Raw genomic sequence first — 18,904 nt, 5'->3', positions numbered from 1 at the left:
GGTGTGTGTGTGTGGCGGGGGGGTGTGTGTGTGTGGCGGGGGGGTGTGTGTGTGTGGCGGGGGGGTGTGTGTGTGTGGCGGGGGGGTGTGTGTGTGTGGCGGGGGGGTGTGTGTGTGTGGCGGGGGGGTGTGTGTGTGTGGCGGGGGGGTGTGTGTGTGTGGCGGGGGGGTGTGTGTGTGTGGCGGGGGGGTGTGTGTGTGTGGCGGGGGGGTGTGTGTGTGTGTGTGTGGCGGGGGTGTGTGGCGGGGGGGTGTGTGTGTGTGTGTGTGTGTGTGTGTGTGTGTGTGGCGGGGGTGTGTGTGTGTGTGGCGGGGGTGTGTGTGTGTGGCGGGGGTGTGTGTGTGTGGCGGGGGTGTGTGTGTGTGGCAGGGGTGTGTGTGTGTGTGTGTGGCGGGGGTGTGTGTGTGTGTGTGTGGCGGGTGTGTGTGTGTGTGTGTGTGGCGGGGGTGTGTGTGTGTGTGTGTGGCGGGGGTGTGTGTGTGTGTGTGTGGCGGGGGTGTGTGTGTGTGTGTGTGGCGGGGGGGTGTGTGTGTGTGTGTGGCGGGGGGGGTGTGTGTGTGTGGCGGGGGTGTGTGTGTGTGTGGCGGGGGTGTGTGTGTGTGTGTGGCGGGGGTGTGTGTGTGTGTGTGGCGGGGGTGTGTGTGTGTGTGTGGCGGGGGTGTGTGTGTGTGTGTGGCGGGGGTGTGTGTGTGTGTGTGGCGGGGGTGTGTGTGTGTGTGTGTGTGGCGGGGGTGTGTGTGTGTGTGTGGCGGGGGTGTGTGTGTGTGTGGCGGGGGTGTGTGTGTGTGTGTGTGGCGGGGGTGTGTGTGTGTGTGTGTGGCGGGGGGGAGGTGTGTGTGTGTGGCGGGGGTGTGTGTGTGTGTGTGTGGCGGGGGGGTGCGTGTGTGTGTGTGGCGGGGGGGTGCGTGTGCGTGCGGCGGGGGGGTGCGTGTGCGTGCGGCGGGGGTGTGCGTGTGCGTGCGGCGGGGGTGTGCGTGTGCGTGCGGCGGGGGTGTGCGTGTGCGTGCGGCGGGGGTGTGCGTGTGCGTGCGGCGGGGGGGTGCGTGTGCGTGCGGCGGGGGGTGCGTGTGCGTGCGGCGGGGGGCTGCGTGTGCGTTTAGCCGATGGGGTGGGGGGTACGGCTATGGGTAATGGCAATATTGGTTAAAGATGGCATTGCGGTACTGGAGATGGGGGATGTTCAAGAGGGGCCAAGGACAGAAAATCCTCTAGCTAGAGATAAGGAATGGGAAAGGTGCAATAACATTGATTGGTGTAGCATATAGACCACCAACAAGTGGAAAGGATGTGAAGAAACAAATTTGCAAATAAATTAGAGAGGTGCAAGAGCTATAGGGTAACCATAATGGGGGACCTCAATTATCCAAGTATAGACTGGGATAGGAATGGAACAAAAGGACAAGGCGGGTGAGAATTCCTGGAATGTGTTCAAGATAATTTTCCACAGCAGTTTATTTCCAGTCCCATAAAAGGAAATGCACTTTTGGATCTGGTTCTGGGGAATGAGTTGGCCCAAGTGGATCAGCTATCAGTGGGAGAGCCTATAAAGGACAGTGACCATTGTATCATAAGGTTTAGGTTAATCATGGAAAAGGACAGAGAAAATCCAGAGCAGAGATAATTAATTGGGGGAAAACCAACTTCAGTGGGATGACAATGCATCTGAGTCGAGTGAGTTGGAACCAAATATCAGAAAAGACAGTGGCTGAACAATGGGTCACCTTCAAGGAAAAAGTATTGCAAGCAATGTTAAGGTAGGGGAAAGTTAAGACAAATAAATCCAGAATGCCCTGGATGGTGAGAGAGATAGAGGTGAAGATGAAAAGGAGTGCACGTACGACAGATGTCAGAAAGAAAATGCAATGGAGAATCAGGTTGAACATAGAAAGACCAGAGGGGAAGTAAAGAAACTAATAAGAAAAGCAAGGAGAGAGCATGAAAAAAGGCTGCCAGCGAGTATAAAAAAGAATCCCAATTCTATAAGTATGTAAATAATAAAAGGATGGTAAAAGAAAGAGTAGGGCCGACTGGGGACAAAAAAGGGGACTTGCTTATGGAGGCTGGAGAAATAGCGGAGGTGTTGAGTCACTGTGCATCTGTATTTACAAAGAAATAACTTGCTACCCAGGCCGAGGTTAGAGAGGAGATAACTGGAAGAACTTCCAATCGAGAGGAAGGAGATGTTTGAAGGGCTATCCTCACTTAAAATAGATAAGGTACCAGGACTGGATGAGTTGCATCCAAGGGTACTGAGGAAAGTCAGAATGGAAATTGTAGAGGCACTAGTGACTAATCTTCTAGTCTTCCTTAGACACAGGAGAGGTGCCAGAGGACTGAAAAACTGCAAATGTTACACCCTTGTTCAAAAATGGATGCAAGGATAAAGCTGGCAGCTACAGGCCAGTCAGTTTGACCTCAGTGGTAGGGAAACTTCTGGAAACTATAGTATGGGATAAAATCAATAATCACTTAAAGTGCAGGATAGTTAAGGAAAGTCAGCATGGATTCATCAAGGGAGAATCATGTTTAACTAACTTGCTGGAGTTTATTGAGGTAACAAAGAAGGTTGATAAAGGAAATGCTGTTGATATGGTGTATTTGGATTTTCAAAAGGCGTTTGATACACTGCCATACAACAGACTTATGAGCAAAATTCTAGGTCATGGAATGAAAGGGAAAGTAGGCATTTAGATAAGAAATAAATGGTTGTTTTTCAGATTGGAGGAAGGTTTGTAGTGGAGTTCCTCAGGTCAGTGTTGGGACTCTTATTCTTCCTGATATATTAGACTGGTGTGTGCAGGGCATGATATCAAAATTTGCAGGTGTTATGAAGATTGGAAATGTTGTCACCTGTGATGGGGTTAGTTTTGAACTTCAAAAGGACATAGGCATGTTGGTGGATTGGGCAGTCAAGTGGCAGATGAAGTTCAATGCATAGAAGTGTGAGGTGATTCATTTTGGCAGGAAAGATATGGTGAGACGGTATAAAATAAAGTGACAGCCTCTAACGGAGGTGCAGGAACAGAGGGGCCTTGATGTATGTGTACATAGGCCATTAAAGATGGCAGAGCATGCATATTGAGAGAGCAGTTAATAAACCATTTAGTATCTTAGGCTTTATTTATAGGGGCATTGAGCACAAGAGTAAGGAGATCATGTTGAACTTGTATAAGACACCAGTTAGGCCTCACGTGGAGTACTGCATCCAGTTCTGGGTGCCATACTTGAGGAAGGATGTGAAGGCATTGGAGAGAGTACAGAGGAGATTCACAAGAATGATTCCTGGGATGAAGAACTGTAGCTATGAGGATAGATCGGGGAGGTTGGGACTGTTCTCCTTGGAGAAAAGCAGTCTGAGAAGAGACATACATAATAGACATATTCAAGATCCTGAGGGTTCGGACAGGGTGAATAGTGAGAAACTGTTCCCACCCAAGAGAACATCAAGAACTAGAGGGCACAGATTCAAAATAATTGGCAAAGGGAGTAAATGTGATGAGGAAAAATATTTCACCCTGAGGTGGTTGGAATCTAGAACAAACTTCCTGAAGGGTGGTGGAAGCAGGTTCGATCAAGATATCCAAAAGGAAATTGGATTGCTACCTGAAAAGAGAGAATGTGCAAGGTTATGGGGACAAGGCAAGGGAGTGGGACTAGTGGAATGCTATTTCAGAGAGCCAATGCAGACTCGATGGGCCGAATGGCATCCTGCACTGTAAAGATACTGAGTGGTGCTACTTTTTTGCTAAGAAAACTTGACATGAATGTAACTAGCAGTAGTTTTGAGTTAAACCAAATGCTATAAAGTGCTGTTGAGCAATTTTAGCTGTTGGAATATCTTGCTGCATTGCAGTGACCAGTTCTGATCAAAATTAGAGAATTTTCAAATCTTATTAAGTTTGCATTGAGACTAATTTGAAGTTCATGGCAATGATTGGAGCATATTCCATGAAGTTTTTCTGCAGCTGTTTCTCGCCTTTGCAGTGCGGAGCGAATCTTTAAAATTAGTGCCCAGTTGACCTAGGATCAAAGAGAAAGTTACTAACTTCAATTTAAGGATCTGTAAATCTTCATATTGTGTGTAAGATTGTAACCACAATAAGATTAAATTGATTGGGTTTGAAGAGAAAACTGGTACTTCAACAGTAGAAATTCTGTCTGATATTTGAATGTCTGACAACATTTTACTTGCTAGTTTATAACAACTTGTCACATACCACCTTGAACATAGGAAATAGGAGCAGGAGTAGACCACAGGCCCATTGAACCTATTCTGCCATTAATGTATGGCTGATATTGGACTTCTACTCCGTTTTCCTGCCTGCTCCCCATATCGCTTAATACTTTGAGAGACTAGAAATATCTATCCAAGCCCTAAATGTATTCAACGATGGAGCATTCACAACCCTCAAGTGGAGAATTTCAACGGTTCACAACCCTTTGAGTGAAGTAATTTCTCCACATCCCAATCCTAAATAATTGGCCCCTTATCCCGAGACTCTGCCCCCGTGTTTTCTCGACCAACAGAAACAATCTCTCAGCTTTCACCCTAACAAGCCCCCTCAGGATTTTGTAGGTTTCAATGAGATCACCTCTCATTCTGTTAATCGCCAGAGAATATAAACCCAATTTACTCAGCCTCTATCATAGGACAACCCCCTCATCCCTGGGACCAATTTAATGAACCTTCATTGCACCACCTCTAATGCAAGTATATCCTTTTAAATGTGGAGATCAAAGCTGCACACAGTACCTGAGATGCAGTCTCGCCAAAACCCTAGTGTAGCAAGTCTCCTTTATTCTTGTACTCCAGCCCCCTAATAAAGACCAACGTAGCATTTGCCTTCCTTGCTGAACCAAGCTAACTTTCTGCCTTCCTTGTACAAGCACACCCAAGTCTCTTTGAACATCAGCACTTAAGTTTGTCAGCTTTTAAAAAATATTCTGCCTTTTTTATTCTTAAAACTAAACTTCACACTTCCCTATTTTATACTCCATCTGCCATCTGGTTGCCCACTCACCTAACCTGTCTAAATCTCTTTGCAGCCTCTGTGTCCTCTCTACACCTTACCTTTCCACCTAGTTGGAATCATCAATAGCTGAGGCCCCATCACTGATCCTTGGGGCATTCCACCATTCACTGCCAGCCAGCTTGAAAATGTTCTGTTTATGCCCACTGCTTCCTGTCTGTCAACCAACCTTCCACCCGTGCTAATATATTACCCCCAACTCCATGAATCCTTATCTTGCCTATTCACTTTTTGTGCAACACCTTATCGACTGCCTTTTCGAAATCCAGGTAAAATCCATCTGCTGATCCCTCTTTATCTACCCTACAAGTTACATCCTCCTAAAACAAAAAATAAATTTGTCAAACGGGATTTCCCTTTAGTAAAACCATGTCGACTTGTTCTAATCATACTATGCTTTTTAAGTGCATTGTTAAGAACATAAGAAGTAGGAGCAGGAGTATTATTAAGACTAACTTAATAATAGATTCCAGCATTTTCCCAACAACTGATGTTAGTCTAACTGGCCTGTAGTTCACTGTTTTCTCTCCCTCCTTTCTTGAAAGGCAGTGTAACATTTGCCAACTTCCAAACTAGTGGGGCCATTCCTGAATCTCAAGAATTTTGGAAAATCAAAGCTTACACATCCACTATCTCTGCAGCTATCTCTTTTAGAAGCCTAGAGTGTAGGCCATCAGGTCCCAAGGATTTGTCTAATTCTAGTCCCTTAAGTTTCTCCAATACCCTTACTCTGCTGATATTAATTTCCCTAATTTCCCCTGTCTTTTTAGCCCCTAGATTATTGCCTGTTTCTGGTCTGGAACTTGTCTTCTATTGTGAAGACAAACACAGTGTTTGTTAAACGCCTCTGCCATTTCCTCATTCGTCATGATAATTTCTCCTGCCTCTGTTTCTAAGGGACCAGTGTTTACTTTAGCTACTGTCTTCCTTTTCATATACTTATAAAAGCTCTTACAATCTGTTTTTGTATTCCTGGCTAGTTGACTCTCATTCTATTTTTTCCCCCTTTTTAATCAACTTTTTGATGACCCTTTGCTGGTTTCTAAAACTCTCCAATCCTCAGGCTTGCTACTATTTTTATTTTTGCAATATTGTTAGCTTCTTCTTTTAAAAGAACATTATCCTTAACTGAGTGAACCACATAAGTCCTTCTTGCTGAGTTTTATTTCTTCAATGGAATGTATTTTTGTTGAACGTTTTAAATTGTTTCTTTAAATGTTTCCCACTGTTTATTTACCTCCATATCTTTTAGTCTATTTATCCAATTAATCTTAGTCAGATCTCCCCTCATACCTATGTAATTGTCTTAAAGTTTAAAATTTTTGTTTGCGATTGGAATACTTCATCTTCAAACTTAACATGGAATTGAATAGTATTATGGCCACTATTTCCCAGTGGATCTTTTACTGTGACATTACTAATTATCCCTGCTTCATTTCACAATATTAGATCTAAAATAGCTTTATCCCCATCCAGTTCTACTACGTACTGCTCCAAGAAATTGTCACAAAAACATTCCATGAACTCATCGTCTAGACCATTCTTGCATACTTGGTTGTCCCAGTCCATACGAAGATTAAAGTCCCTTACAAGTATTAAATTTTCTTTGCTACAGGCTCCAATAATTCATTTAATGCTTTGCCCAATGGTATAACTACTGTTAGGGGCCCTATAAACTACTCCCACCAATGTTTTCTGACTCTTATTATTTCTAATTTTCACCCATACTGATGCCACTTCATGATCTTCAGAGGCCAGATCCTTTCTTATTACTGTCCTTACGTTATCCCTTGCTGTAAGGGCTACCCCAGCTTCTTTGACATTCTGTCTTTCTGACAGTTGTGTACTCTGGAATATTTATTTCTCAACCTTGATCACCTTGTAAGAATGTTTCTGTAATGGGGATTAGATCTAGATCATTTACCTCCTTATGCCACTAATTCGTCTATCTTATTGCAGACGCTTCGTGCATTCAGATAAAGAATCTTTAATGTCTTTTACTTCTATTCCCTGCAGTGACCTTATTTGCTTTTTTGTTAAACTCACTGTCCCTTCCTGCCCCAGTCTGCTTGTCTTTACCCACATCACTATACTGTTCTGATACCTCAACCTTTCTCTTTGGATTTCTAAGTTTCCCTTCACCAAAGCCTCCTCATCCCCCTGTCTCGTGTTAGTTTAAAGCCCTGCCCACAGCCCAAGTTATAGAATTGGCCAGGGCACCAGTCCCAGCCCAGTTCAAATTGAGCTCATCCTACCAGAATGGCTCAGTCTTCCCTGATTGCTGATGCCAGTGCCTCATGAATCAAACCCCTTCTTCTCACACTACTCTTTGAGCCATGTGCTTAATTCGCTAATCTGTTTAACCCTATGGCAAGTGGTTTGTGCTCAGGTAACAATCCAGAGATAATTGTGTTTGATGTTCTGCATTTCAATTTGGACCCTAACTCCTCAAGTTCTTTTAGCAGAATATCATTCCTGGTTCTGCCTATGTCATTGATCCCCACATAGACTGCAACAACTGGAGCTTCCTCCTCCCAGTCCAAGTTCTGACGGACATATCTGACCATGACAGAATTGGTAAGAGTGGCCACCGCATAGTCATTGTGGAGACCAAGTCCCACCTTCACATTGAGGATACCCTTCGTCGTGTTGTGCAGCATTACCACTGTGCTAAATGAGAGAGATTTCGAACAGATCTATCAACTCAAGACTGGGCATCCATGACGCGCTATGGGCCAATAGCAGCAGCAGCAGAGTTGTGCTTGGATACAATCTGTAACCTCATGGCCCAGTATATCTCCTACTCTAACATTACCATGAAGGCAGGGAATCAAGCCTGGCTCAATGATGGGTGCAGGAGGGCATGCCAGGAGCAGCACCAGGCATACCTAAAAAATGAGCTGTCAACCTGGTGAAGCTACAACACAGGACTACTTGCATGCGAAACAGCATAAGCAGTAAGTGATTGTCAGAGCTAAGTGAATCCACAACCAACAGACCAAATCTAAGCTTTGCAGTCCTGCCTGGTGGACAATTAAACAGCTCACTGGAGGAGGCTCTACAAAAATCCCCATCCTCAATGATGGAGCACATCAGTGCTGAAGCATTCGCAAGAATTGCAGAGTGGATGATCCATCTCGGCCTCCTCTGTAGGCCCCCAGCATCACAGAAGCCAGTCTTCAGCCAATTGGAGTCAATGGGAATCAGGATGAAAATTCTCCAATGTTTGGAGTCATACCTAGTACTAAGGAAGATAGTTGTGGTTGTTGGAGGTCAATCATTTCAGTGCCTGGACATGACTGCAGGAGTTCCACAGGGTAGTGCCCTAGGCCCAACCATCTTCAGCTGCTTCATCAGTGACCCAGAAGTGGGGATGTTCGCTGATGATTGCACAATGTTCAGCACCATTTGCGACTCCTCAGATACTGAAGCAGCCCATGTCCAAATACAGCAAGGCCGGGACAACATCCAGGCTTGGGCTGACAAATGGCAAGTAACAGTCGTGCCACACAAGTGTCAGGCAATGATCATTTCCAACAAGAGAGAATCTAAGCATCACCCGTTGACATTCAATGGCATTACCATCGTTGAATCCCCCCACTATCAACATCCTGGGGGTTACCATTGACCAGAAACAACTGAACTAGCCATATAAATACTGTGGCTACAAGCACAGGTCAAGTCTGTCCACCATCTACAAGCAGAAGTCAGGAGTGTGATGGAATATTCTCCATTTGCCTGGATGAGTGCAGCTTCAACAACGATCAAGAAGCTCAACACCACCCTGGACAAAGCAGCCTGCTTGACTGCACCCTATCCACAAACATTCACTCCCTCCACCACCGATGTACTGTGACAGCAGTGTGTACCATTTACTAGGTGCACTGCAGGAACTCACCAAGCCTCCTTAGACAGCACCTTCCAAACCCATGAACACTACCATCTAGAAGGATAAGGGTAACACTTGGGAACAACACCCCCAAGCCACTTACAATCCTGACTTGGAATACATTGCTATTCCTTCATTGTCGCTGGGTCAAAAGTGTGGAATTCCCTACTTAAGAACACTGAGTGTACCTACATCATATAGCTGTAGCAGTTCAAGAAGGTAGCTCACCACCACCTTCTTGAAAGCGATTAGGCTTGGGAAATAAATGCCAGCCTAGCCAGCAATGCCCACATCCCATGAATGAATAAAATAAATCCTTTAGAACAGTTAGGAAACCTTAATAGTACCAAAAAAAACTTACAATTATCAATAAATTACACATTCTTAAACGATAAAGAAGCAACTCACCAACCAATCATTGTTTACACTGTGACCTTGCGCTTTGATGGCTCTCTGAATGTGGTTGGCCACAGACTGAGCCCCCATGCTGGCTAGCTCTAACAGACTTTTGCCTCTCCACGCTCTTTAATGGGCTCGTTACTGTGTGCTTGTGCCTCCCTCAGCGCGTTTTGTGGGCGCTCGTCCCCCGCACCAATGGGTGCTTGCCCCTCCTTGTTGCGCTGGTTGACTAGTGTTGCTCCCATCACTGACATGCGCTTGCCCCCTGCACCCCCCCCCCCAAAAAAAACCCTCACTGACAGGAGCTCTCCCTCTCCCCACCCCCGCCTCATTGGCAGGCATTCACCCTTCAATGACAGGAGATTGAGAAAAGTGTTTTTCCTCACCAAGATCTCATTCAGTCTGATTTTTAAAATGCTGTTTTGCATGTGAGTTTGGGTTCAACCAAGTATTTTAGTTATTTGTCCTTGGAATGGGAGCTTCAATGAGAAGGCCAGCATTTATTGCCCATCCCTAATTGCTCTTGAGAAGCTGATGGTCAACTGCCTTCTACAACCACTCCACTAATGTGTAAGTACACCCGCAGTGCTGTGAGGGAGGGACCCAGTGAAGGAAGTTACAAAACAGGATGATGTGTGACTTGAGGAACTTGCATGCAGGTGGTGGTGTTCCCTGTGTTTGTTACCCTTGTCCTTATAGGTGGTAGGGGTTAAGCTGGTAAGGAGCCTTGGCAAGTCACTAGAGAGAATCTTCTAGATGGTACACCCTACTGCCACTGTGTGTTGGTGGTGGAGTGAGTGAATGTTTAAGAAGGTGGATAGAGTCCCTTGGAGTTGCATTCATCCAGACAAGTGGAAAGTATTCCATTAAGCTCCTGACTTGTGCCTTGTAAATTACAGCTCCCCACACGGTTGGTCCTTCAGACAAAAGTTGTAGGTCCGTGAATCAGATTGACCATTCCTGACCCCCTCCTTGACTGCAGTGCAGGACCCTTCAATCTTGGCTTTTTATGATGATCCTTATCGAAAATATTAAAAAAACATTCGCTGAAGGCGTTCTGCTCAATAATGAACATATTTCCTGATGTCATCCTGCCGGATGGTCAGTGCTTAGCACCATTTAATCTCTTTAGCCTGTTACATTCTTTGGCCCAGGTGGACCCACTCGTCGCTGATGGATGTTTCCACAACCGAAACAATGGACCCCATTCAGGTGAAGTATCTCTGGCTGCCAGACTGATATGCATGTAACAAGTTCCTCCTTTAACCATTGTGGTGTTATTATAGTTGTTGTCTGGGGCCATTTGTTAGAATGGCCTTCCCAGCTTCTTAATTGAGTTAACTAATGGCAGCTATCTGTGTCGCTGTTGTGACAATGTCCCAATGGTCTTTCATAGTATTGGTTTTGCTTCGATATTGGAATGTTTTGAAAATTAGCCCCTGACAGTACAGCTTGCCTCTGTGTGTTTTTCATGTTGAGGTTTGTCCTGTTTATTTGCAGTACTTGTGTCTGTGGGTTTTTGAGTTTTTTATATTTCATAAAATCTGGTTGGAGGGGATTCCGATCTTACAGTTATGACTTAAACAGTGGAATGATTTTTTTTTCCCCCTGATTCCCATTGGCTTCAATTTTTCTAAGGCTCTTTGTTGCTAAACTCAATCAAATGCTGCTCTGATGCAAGGGCAGTCACACTCAACTCACCTGGAATTTAACCCTTTTGTCCATATTTGGACCAAGGCTGCAATGAGGAAGGAACTGAGTGGGTGGTGGAGTCCAGAATGAGGATTGGCGAGCAGATTATTGCTATGATAGTGCTGTTTGACAACACACAGCAACATCTTCCATCACTTGACTGCTGAATGAGCGTGGACTATTGGGTAGTAATTGGCTGGATTGACCTGTCACGCTGCTTGAGGGCATGACATAGATGGGCAGTTGTCCACATTGTCTGGTAGGTGCCAGTGTTGCTGTGCTGGAACAGCTTGGTTAACGCTGAAGTTCATTCTGGAGCACCAGTCTTCAACATTTCAGCTAGGATATTGTCAGGGCCCACAGTCTTGGCTGTATCCAATGCCTTCACACCTTCCTTGTTATCATGTGGACTGAACTGACTTGTCTGAAGACTTGTATCGATGACAGTGGGGACCTCAGGAGGAGACGGCGATGAATCATCCATTGGAAGATGGTTGCAAATGCTTTAGCCTTGTCTTTTGAACTGATGTGCTGGGCTCCACCGTAATTGAGGATGGAGATGTTTGTCGAGTCTCCTCCTCCTCCTGTTGGTTGTTTAATAGTCCATGACCATTCATTATTGGACATGGCAGGACTTCAGAGTTTTGATCTGATACATTGGTTTTGGGATCACTTAGCTTTATCTATAGCATGCAGCTTCTGCTGTTTAGCCCACTTGTGGTCCTGTGTTATAGCTTCACCAGACTGGTACCTGATTTTTAGGTAGGCTGTCCCTGACGTACTCTTCTACAATCCTCATTGAACTAGGGTTTATCGCCAGGATTGTTGACAATAATGGAGTAGAGGATATGCTGGGCCAATGTTAGCAATTGTGGTTGAATAGTGCCTGATGGATGCCCAGTTTGAAACTGCTAGAGTGGTTCTTAATCTATCCCATTTTGCACGGTGGCATGCTCCACAACAAGATAGATGGTGTCCTCATGTGAAGGTATGACTTTATCTCGCAAGGACTTTGCTGTGATCACTCCTACCAATACAGCCATGAACAGGTGCATATGCAACAGGTGGATTGGTGAGAATGAGGTCAAGTCGATTTTTCCCTCTTGTTGGTTCCATCACCACTGCTGTAGGCCCAGTCTAGCAATTATGTCCTTCAAGACTGGGCCAGCTCGGTCAGTTGTGGTGGAACCGAGTCATTTTTGGTGTTGGATATTTAAGTCCCCCAGCCAAAGTACATTATGCTCTTGCTGCCCCCAGTGCTTTTTCCAAGTGGTTTCAACATGGAGGAGTTACTGATTCATCACTTGAGGGAAGGTGATAGATGTTAATTAGCAGGAGGTTTCCTTGCCCATACTTCACCTGATGTCATGAGACTTAGAGCCCATAGTTGAGGACCCCCAAGGCCACTTTCTCCTGACTGTATACTAATGTGCTTCCTGTGGGACATGACATAGCCAGAGATGGTGATGGAGGTGACTGGAGCATTGGCTGTAAGGTGCAAGTCATTGAGATTGACTTTCATGCTTTTGCTTGACTAGCCAATGGGTCAACTCTCCCAATTTTGGCACAAGCCCCAAATGGTTATGAGCACTGTTGTACTACTTCTAACTGAATTTTGCAAGTTTGTAAATGGTGGGTGTTGATGGAATGTTTAAACTTGCAGGGCAAGCCCTACAGGTGAACGCGATTTCTGCAGTCTTTTATGTTGGGCTGTAGAGATATATAGAAGGAAATAAATGGAGAGTAGTAACTTGTTAGGTGATATGGAAGCATGGACAGCTTCTTGTTCAGACCAATTTATTAAACATACCGAATCTGACAATGTTTTCACCTTTCTGTTTTCTTTACCAAAGAATCTTGGCTTTATGGAAAATTTTTTTTTAAGCAGGTTTTAGCATAAACTCTTGAATTTATAAAATGATTGTATATTTTCCATGAAAGAAGATTACTGTATATTAAGAAAATAATTTTGATGTTTTAAATCAGTTGCAGGGAGCAAAACCCCTTTTAAAATAGCAAAACAGGAATTATGTTGCTATGCAACAGTTATGAAATTAATAATCTTGAAAAGTACTAATAGGGATGGCAAATGAATTTAATCTCAAACCTTCATTTCATAATGATGTAAAATGTGAAGCTGAAGAAACTCTTTTAGTTTTACCAAAGGTGGCCAACATTCTTCTTCTTTATTCACTATGGCAATATTTGGCAGATTTATAGGAAGTAATCTGTGGATTATTTGATAAATATTTTTTTTTGACTTATTCCTGCATTGCTGCTGTAAATAATTAAAGAATTCTTCATATGGACCAGCCTTCTCTTCTATTTGTATGAACTGCAGACTGTTCTGTGACTGCTGGAATTTCATAGAATTGTAGAATGTTTACAGCACAGAAGGAAGTCATTCAGTATCCATGCCAGCTCAATGCAAGAGCAGCTCAACTAGTCTCTCACCCACTGTCATTTCCCTGTAGCCCTGCAAATTTTTTCTCTTCAGGTGCTATTCAATTCCTTTTTGAAAGCCATGATTGAAACTGCCTCCTCCACCTCCTCAGTCAGTGAATTCCAGACCCCAACCACTTGCTGCATGAAAAAACGTTTTCTTCATGTCGTCGTTGCTTTGTTAGCCAATCAATATAAATCTGTGTCCTCAGATTCTCAATCCTTCCATCAATGGGAGTGGTTTCTCTCTATTTATTCTCTCGTTTTCCTCTTAGGCTGGCTGAGGAAGCTAGAGCAGGCCTCTTAAACAGAGGCTGATGTAAGGGCTCTTGGGCCTGCTATTCCATGTAGACAAGAGGATAGTGGGCAGAGAGAGTGGCACCATTTGAGCTGCATTTTATTGATGAGCAATTTTTTATTTTGTGACTTCTGAGATGGCTTTGTTCTTTTCCATGAGAAATTAAAATTGGCACTAATTTGATTGGCACTAATTTAGCTGTTGACTAGCTTCTTTCACAGATTTGTAAAATACCTCTAAATTCACATGTATATAAAACAATTAGCTGATAATTTAAATTTATGGAACCTGGATATGTTCTCGTAAAGACAGATTAAAAATATAAGCTATCTTTTTTAGGTGTAATCGTGTCCTATACACAAGGTATTGCTTTGATAGCGATATCTGTTTCATACTGGTCACCCCAGGTCTTGTTGCTAGCTTTGTTTGCTGACACAAATGCCAGAATTTTTAATTAGCATAAAGTCAGCTGCCTTATTGATATTTCAAATGTTAAAAATATCCAGTAACTGCTTTTAAACTTAAGGTGATGGCTTCATAAAAATGCAGTTATACTGGTGGTTTGCAAGTCAGGCACTTATCCTGAAGTGGCATCTTAGAATTATCAATATTTTGAATTGACTTCTGATTTCAGGCCACTGTTGTGCTGAATTTAATATCTACAGCAGTTTTTCAAATCCTGCTGATGTACAGCACATGAAATAACTGGCCATTAAAGTCCTATTTTGAATATATATGAGTATTTGTAACAGAGTTCCTGGTGGATGTAAGCTCACAGTGAGAAACTATCGTAAGTCAGATTTTTGGCAGCTTGACAGCTAAATTTTGTCCTGTTGAGAAACACGTTGGTTATGTTCCCTGGATTAAGTTATTCAACACATGACTCGGTACTTGCAAAGCCACCAGTCATTTATACTAATAGTCAACAATATTTCTTGAGCAAAGTTCCATAGAAAAATCCACATGAATTATTTGCAGGCAATCTCCAGTTAAACATAATGTATTCATGTAGAATTATACTTACAATTATTCTTTGGTCAAGAATGTATTTCTACTTGCCCCTCCCTTCCTTAAAAGTGTGTTTCGTACTATTTTTGATGTAAAAAAGGCAGTGAGCTGATGTGCTCAAATACTACTGCCACTAGGAGGAGCACAAGAATGGCCCAGAAAACTGCACAAGATTTTCCTCCTTGCTTGTGGACAGAAATAATTTCTCAACAGCACGCTTCAATTTGGAAATTGTTGGCAAGAGTTACAACTCACTTTTCCATGCCACAAATAAAGCTGCTGCTCACTATAACTTTTACGTTTGTTAAATTTTTGATTTATGTGTAATGTTTATTTTCCTAAAGTAAAATTGTGTGCAGCACTACTTTCACATCTCATAAACTTTTAAAATTATTTTTTAAACATACTCCTGAGAAGAGGATATATAGGAAATTGAATGTTCCCTTTCATTTCAGTGGAATACAATGCAACTCTTGACAAAGTTCTCTGGGTATGAAATAAATAAATTTGAAAATATTATTCATGATTTTCACTCAATGGTTTTAATTTAAAAATGTTCCAATCCTCTCACTTTATAGTGTTTTATCCCATTCATTGTTATTTATTTTGGGCTGCTAATGAATAAATAAAACGCCCAAGATTAAGAATGTGAATGTGGTGTATATGTGCATAAGTACAATTCCCAAGTCTACAGCAATGATGTATAAGGATGGTACACCAGTAGAGGCAGCATGAGCGCATGGAGTTGTGTTGCTGTTTAAAATAGCAGAATGCCACTTAATATCATTTTATTATATATTTTGACATCTCTAAATCCTCAGTATCAGATTTGGATATTACAATTTTTGCTTTGTGTTTATCAAAAAGGATTCATTATTTTGAAAAAAAATTAGCACTTTAATTCGGCATGGGTATTATACAGACATAATAATTATCACCCTTTAAAATGATGTGTAATTACATTTTCAAATAAATGTTTGATTTGGAATATATCTTATGCTGGAAGATTTTTTTTAATATAGGGCATATCATTTTTGAGTTGGCTGGACAGTACTTTGCTGACAGCTATAAATGTGCCACAGCAGTTTAAAGGATGTTATTCAGTGGTTTTCTCTCTGCACTTGTAATTTGGCTTTGCAGCTTGCTATGCTGATTTAAATTGTCATGCAACGCTCAGGAGAATGAGGTTTTGAAAACTATATTTCATGGAATTTTCAAGTTTTGAAGCTGATTACATTTTCATGTTTGGGTAATTAACACCAATACAATATACTTTATGGAATGCAATAATATGAAATGAGTAATCTAGCTGTTCAGTGGTGTAATTCATTCACAGAACAGAGCATACAAAATTGGCTATCTTTTCAAAGAAACTGTGGGGTTATTCTTCACCTTCACTGCAAGAACATAAATCGAGCAGGTTCTACAACAGGGAGATTATTCTCTCCACCAGAATATTCATGGTGGAGGTGAACATTACCCACAAAGTATTCACTCAAAATATGCATATTTGAGACTTTTGGGTAAACAAGAAGTTTAACTTAATAAAAGTTTTCTGAAAAAAATCATGTTACCTTGCACTTCATAGGTGCAAAGTAAGAGCAAGAAATAGAGGGGAGAAAATCTATGCTTGGAATGTACTGCATTAGATGAATGATAGCTGAAACTTATTCTGCATTTCTATTAATTGAATTGTTCGGATATTTTCAGTTATTGAAACTTGAAATAACAAAAGGTACGAAGTGCGGTGGTTCAAATTGGAGGCTTTCCCTGAAGTGTATGTCTTAAGAAAAAGACGCACTTTCCAGATTTTAAGAACTAATGTACAACTTCAAATTGTAAGGCTATCTTGAATATGCACTCATCACTAATGGGTATTAATGTCATATGAAACTAGTTCTACTTCATGAGTTTTTAAATAAATATTTTGGAAATTCAGAGGCACTGAACTGTTCCAGTTAACTATCACCTCATTTCATTTCCATAGTTGCACATGCAAGCGCGCCCCCTCACTTGCGCACACACTTTTTTAATGTGGTATCACAATATGTGCTATATTAAACTTTTTTTTTTCAGGCTGGTCGAAAAGAACGGGGTGACGCATTGAATGCTGCGATTGACAAAATGACCAAAAAGACGCGGGACTTGCGCAGACAGGTATGGCAAATTATGGAAGCAATTGTTAAAAAGAAGCATTTGTTTAAATGACGTCAATATATAGACATTTTTTAAATTTATAACATTCAAGACAGTGGTGAGTTCATAATTATGTGGAAAACTGGTTGAAGTTACATTAAATTACCATAACATAACTGAATCATCTTAATTAAATATCTAGGGATTTGGCAATTTATATCTTGTGTGGAATTTGTAAATATATTGATATGAACTTAAAACTCCATGAGGGCAATTTTCATCAACTCTGGCTGGCAGGAACTATTTTAGAATTAATCTTCAGATGGGCAGTTGAGGCAACTGCTGAAACCACACCCCTCATTAGCCCATGCAAATTGGGGGTTCCATGATGCTTGTAAGGTCCTGATGCAGTTTGTATTGGTGCTTGGAATAGAAGCATATTAAAATAAATTTATCAAAATCTGAGCCTGTATTTGCGCAGATATAAAATAAAACTAATGAAAACTTCTACCTTAGCATCTGTGTCAAATGTTGCCTCAGTTAAAAGTAAATTACATAAAAATAGACTAACTACTGATGGTTATTTAAAACTACCCTGATTTCTGGGTTTAAATGGGTATTTTTTTTGTCTGTAATTTATAGAATATCCAGCATTGAAAATGGCCTGGTGCAGCACAGATGTCCTGTCTATTGACTTTTGTTCTAAAATTGCTGCTTACACCAAATGTTAAACTAAAGCAAGTGAATGTGGTAGTAATTATTTTTGATGTCCGCTAACAGTGAAACACCAACAACATGTAATATAATGTGGCAGTAGTACCACCGAAATATGCTTTCAGAAAACAGGTTGAACTTAGAGAATGGTCAGTTATTAAAATTGATAATTAACTCAAAAATACATTGTCTAGAGTTGGAACACTTTTAATTTAAACAGACTTTAGAAAATGTGTATTTCAGTACATAGTTCAGACTGCTGTTACTGTCATGGTTTTTCAAAATCTGTACGGATATTTTACGAACAACATGCAAAATAAGAGCAGAAGTAAGCCATTCTGCCCCTCGAGCCTGCTCCGCCATTCATTAAGATCATGGCTGATCGCTTCGTATTTTGAATTCCGCATTCCCATCTACCCGTAATAACCTTTGATTCCCTTGCCTAATAAGAATCTATCTACCTCTGTCTTAAAAATATTCAATGACCCCGCCTTCTGAGGCAGTGTGTTCCAAAGTCGCACAATATTGAGTGAGAAAAAAAATTCTCCTGACCTCCACCCTAAAAGGGCAACCCTTAATTTTAAGACAGTGCCCTTCCCTAGTTCTGGACTCACCCACAAGAGGAAACATCCTTTCCACATCCACCTTGTCAATACTTTTCAGGATCTTCTGTACTTCAATCTAGTCACCCCTCACTCATCTAAACCCCAGTGGAAACAAGCCCTGTCTGTCAAACCTTTCCTCATTAAGCTATCTTAATCTAGTAAACCTCCTCTGAATTGCCTCCAACACATTTACATCCTTGCTTAAATAAGGAGACTAAAACTGCACACACTGGGCTGAATTGGGCGGCCGTGTGCGGGCACGCTTCCAATCAGCACCCCCCGATCAGAGGTGCGGTGCCATTTTACGTGGGCGGGCCAGTTAAGGCCCGCTCAGCGTGACATCCGCAGGGAAGTGCTATGCGCTTCCCTGTGCTTGGAGGAGGGGGTGGGAGTTCCCTAAAATCGAGGGTGCGCCCTTTTGCGCATGAAAGCCTCGGAGATGAGTGTACTCTAAGTGCGGCCTCAGGGAGATCAGCTCTACATGCAAAAATATTAAAAATAGAAAAAAAAATTCCCTTAAGTGTCCCCTCGTGACAATGTCACATGAGTTGGCGCACGTTCATAATTTCCAACAAAACTTTATTAAAATTTTTAAAACCCTGTATGAATCTCATCCCGCCTGTGGATAAGGTTTCATGTTTTTTCTACTTCCCGCCGGGGCTCCTGGCCTGCCTGCCAACCTTAAGGTTG

The 18,904-nt window shown here is 42.3% G+C and overlaps 1 protein-coding gene across 2 annotated transcripts in view; it reads left to right on the top strand.

Moving 5' to 3' along the window:
* ctnna1 (catenin (cadherin-associated protein), alpha 1) overlaps positions 1-18,904 on the top strand; it is a 196,741-nt gene that overhangs the window by 127,445 nt on the left and 50,392 nt on the right. For both annotated transcript variants that reach the window (XM_041192980.1, XM_041192979.1), the window contains exon 8: positions 16,836-16,916. In XM_041192980.1, coding sequence (XP_041048914.1) covers positions 16,836-16,916 — 81 coding nt within the window. The remainder of the gene's footprint in view (positions 1-16,835; positions 16,917-18,904) is intronic.

The sequence above is a fragment of the Carcharodon carcharias genome, chromosome 8, assembly GCF_017639515.1.
Source record: "Carcharodon carcharias isolate sCarCar2 chromosome 8, sCarCar2.pri, whole genome shotgun sequence".
Taxonomy (NCBI): domain Eukaryota; kingdom Metazoa; phylum Chordata; class Chondrichthyes; order Lamniformes; family Lamnidae; genus Carcharodon; species Carcharodon carcharias.
Note: the sequence above shows the minus strand (reverse complement) of the source record. Positions and strands in the feature narration are given on the sequence as shown.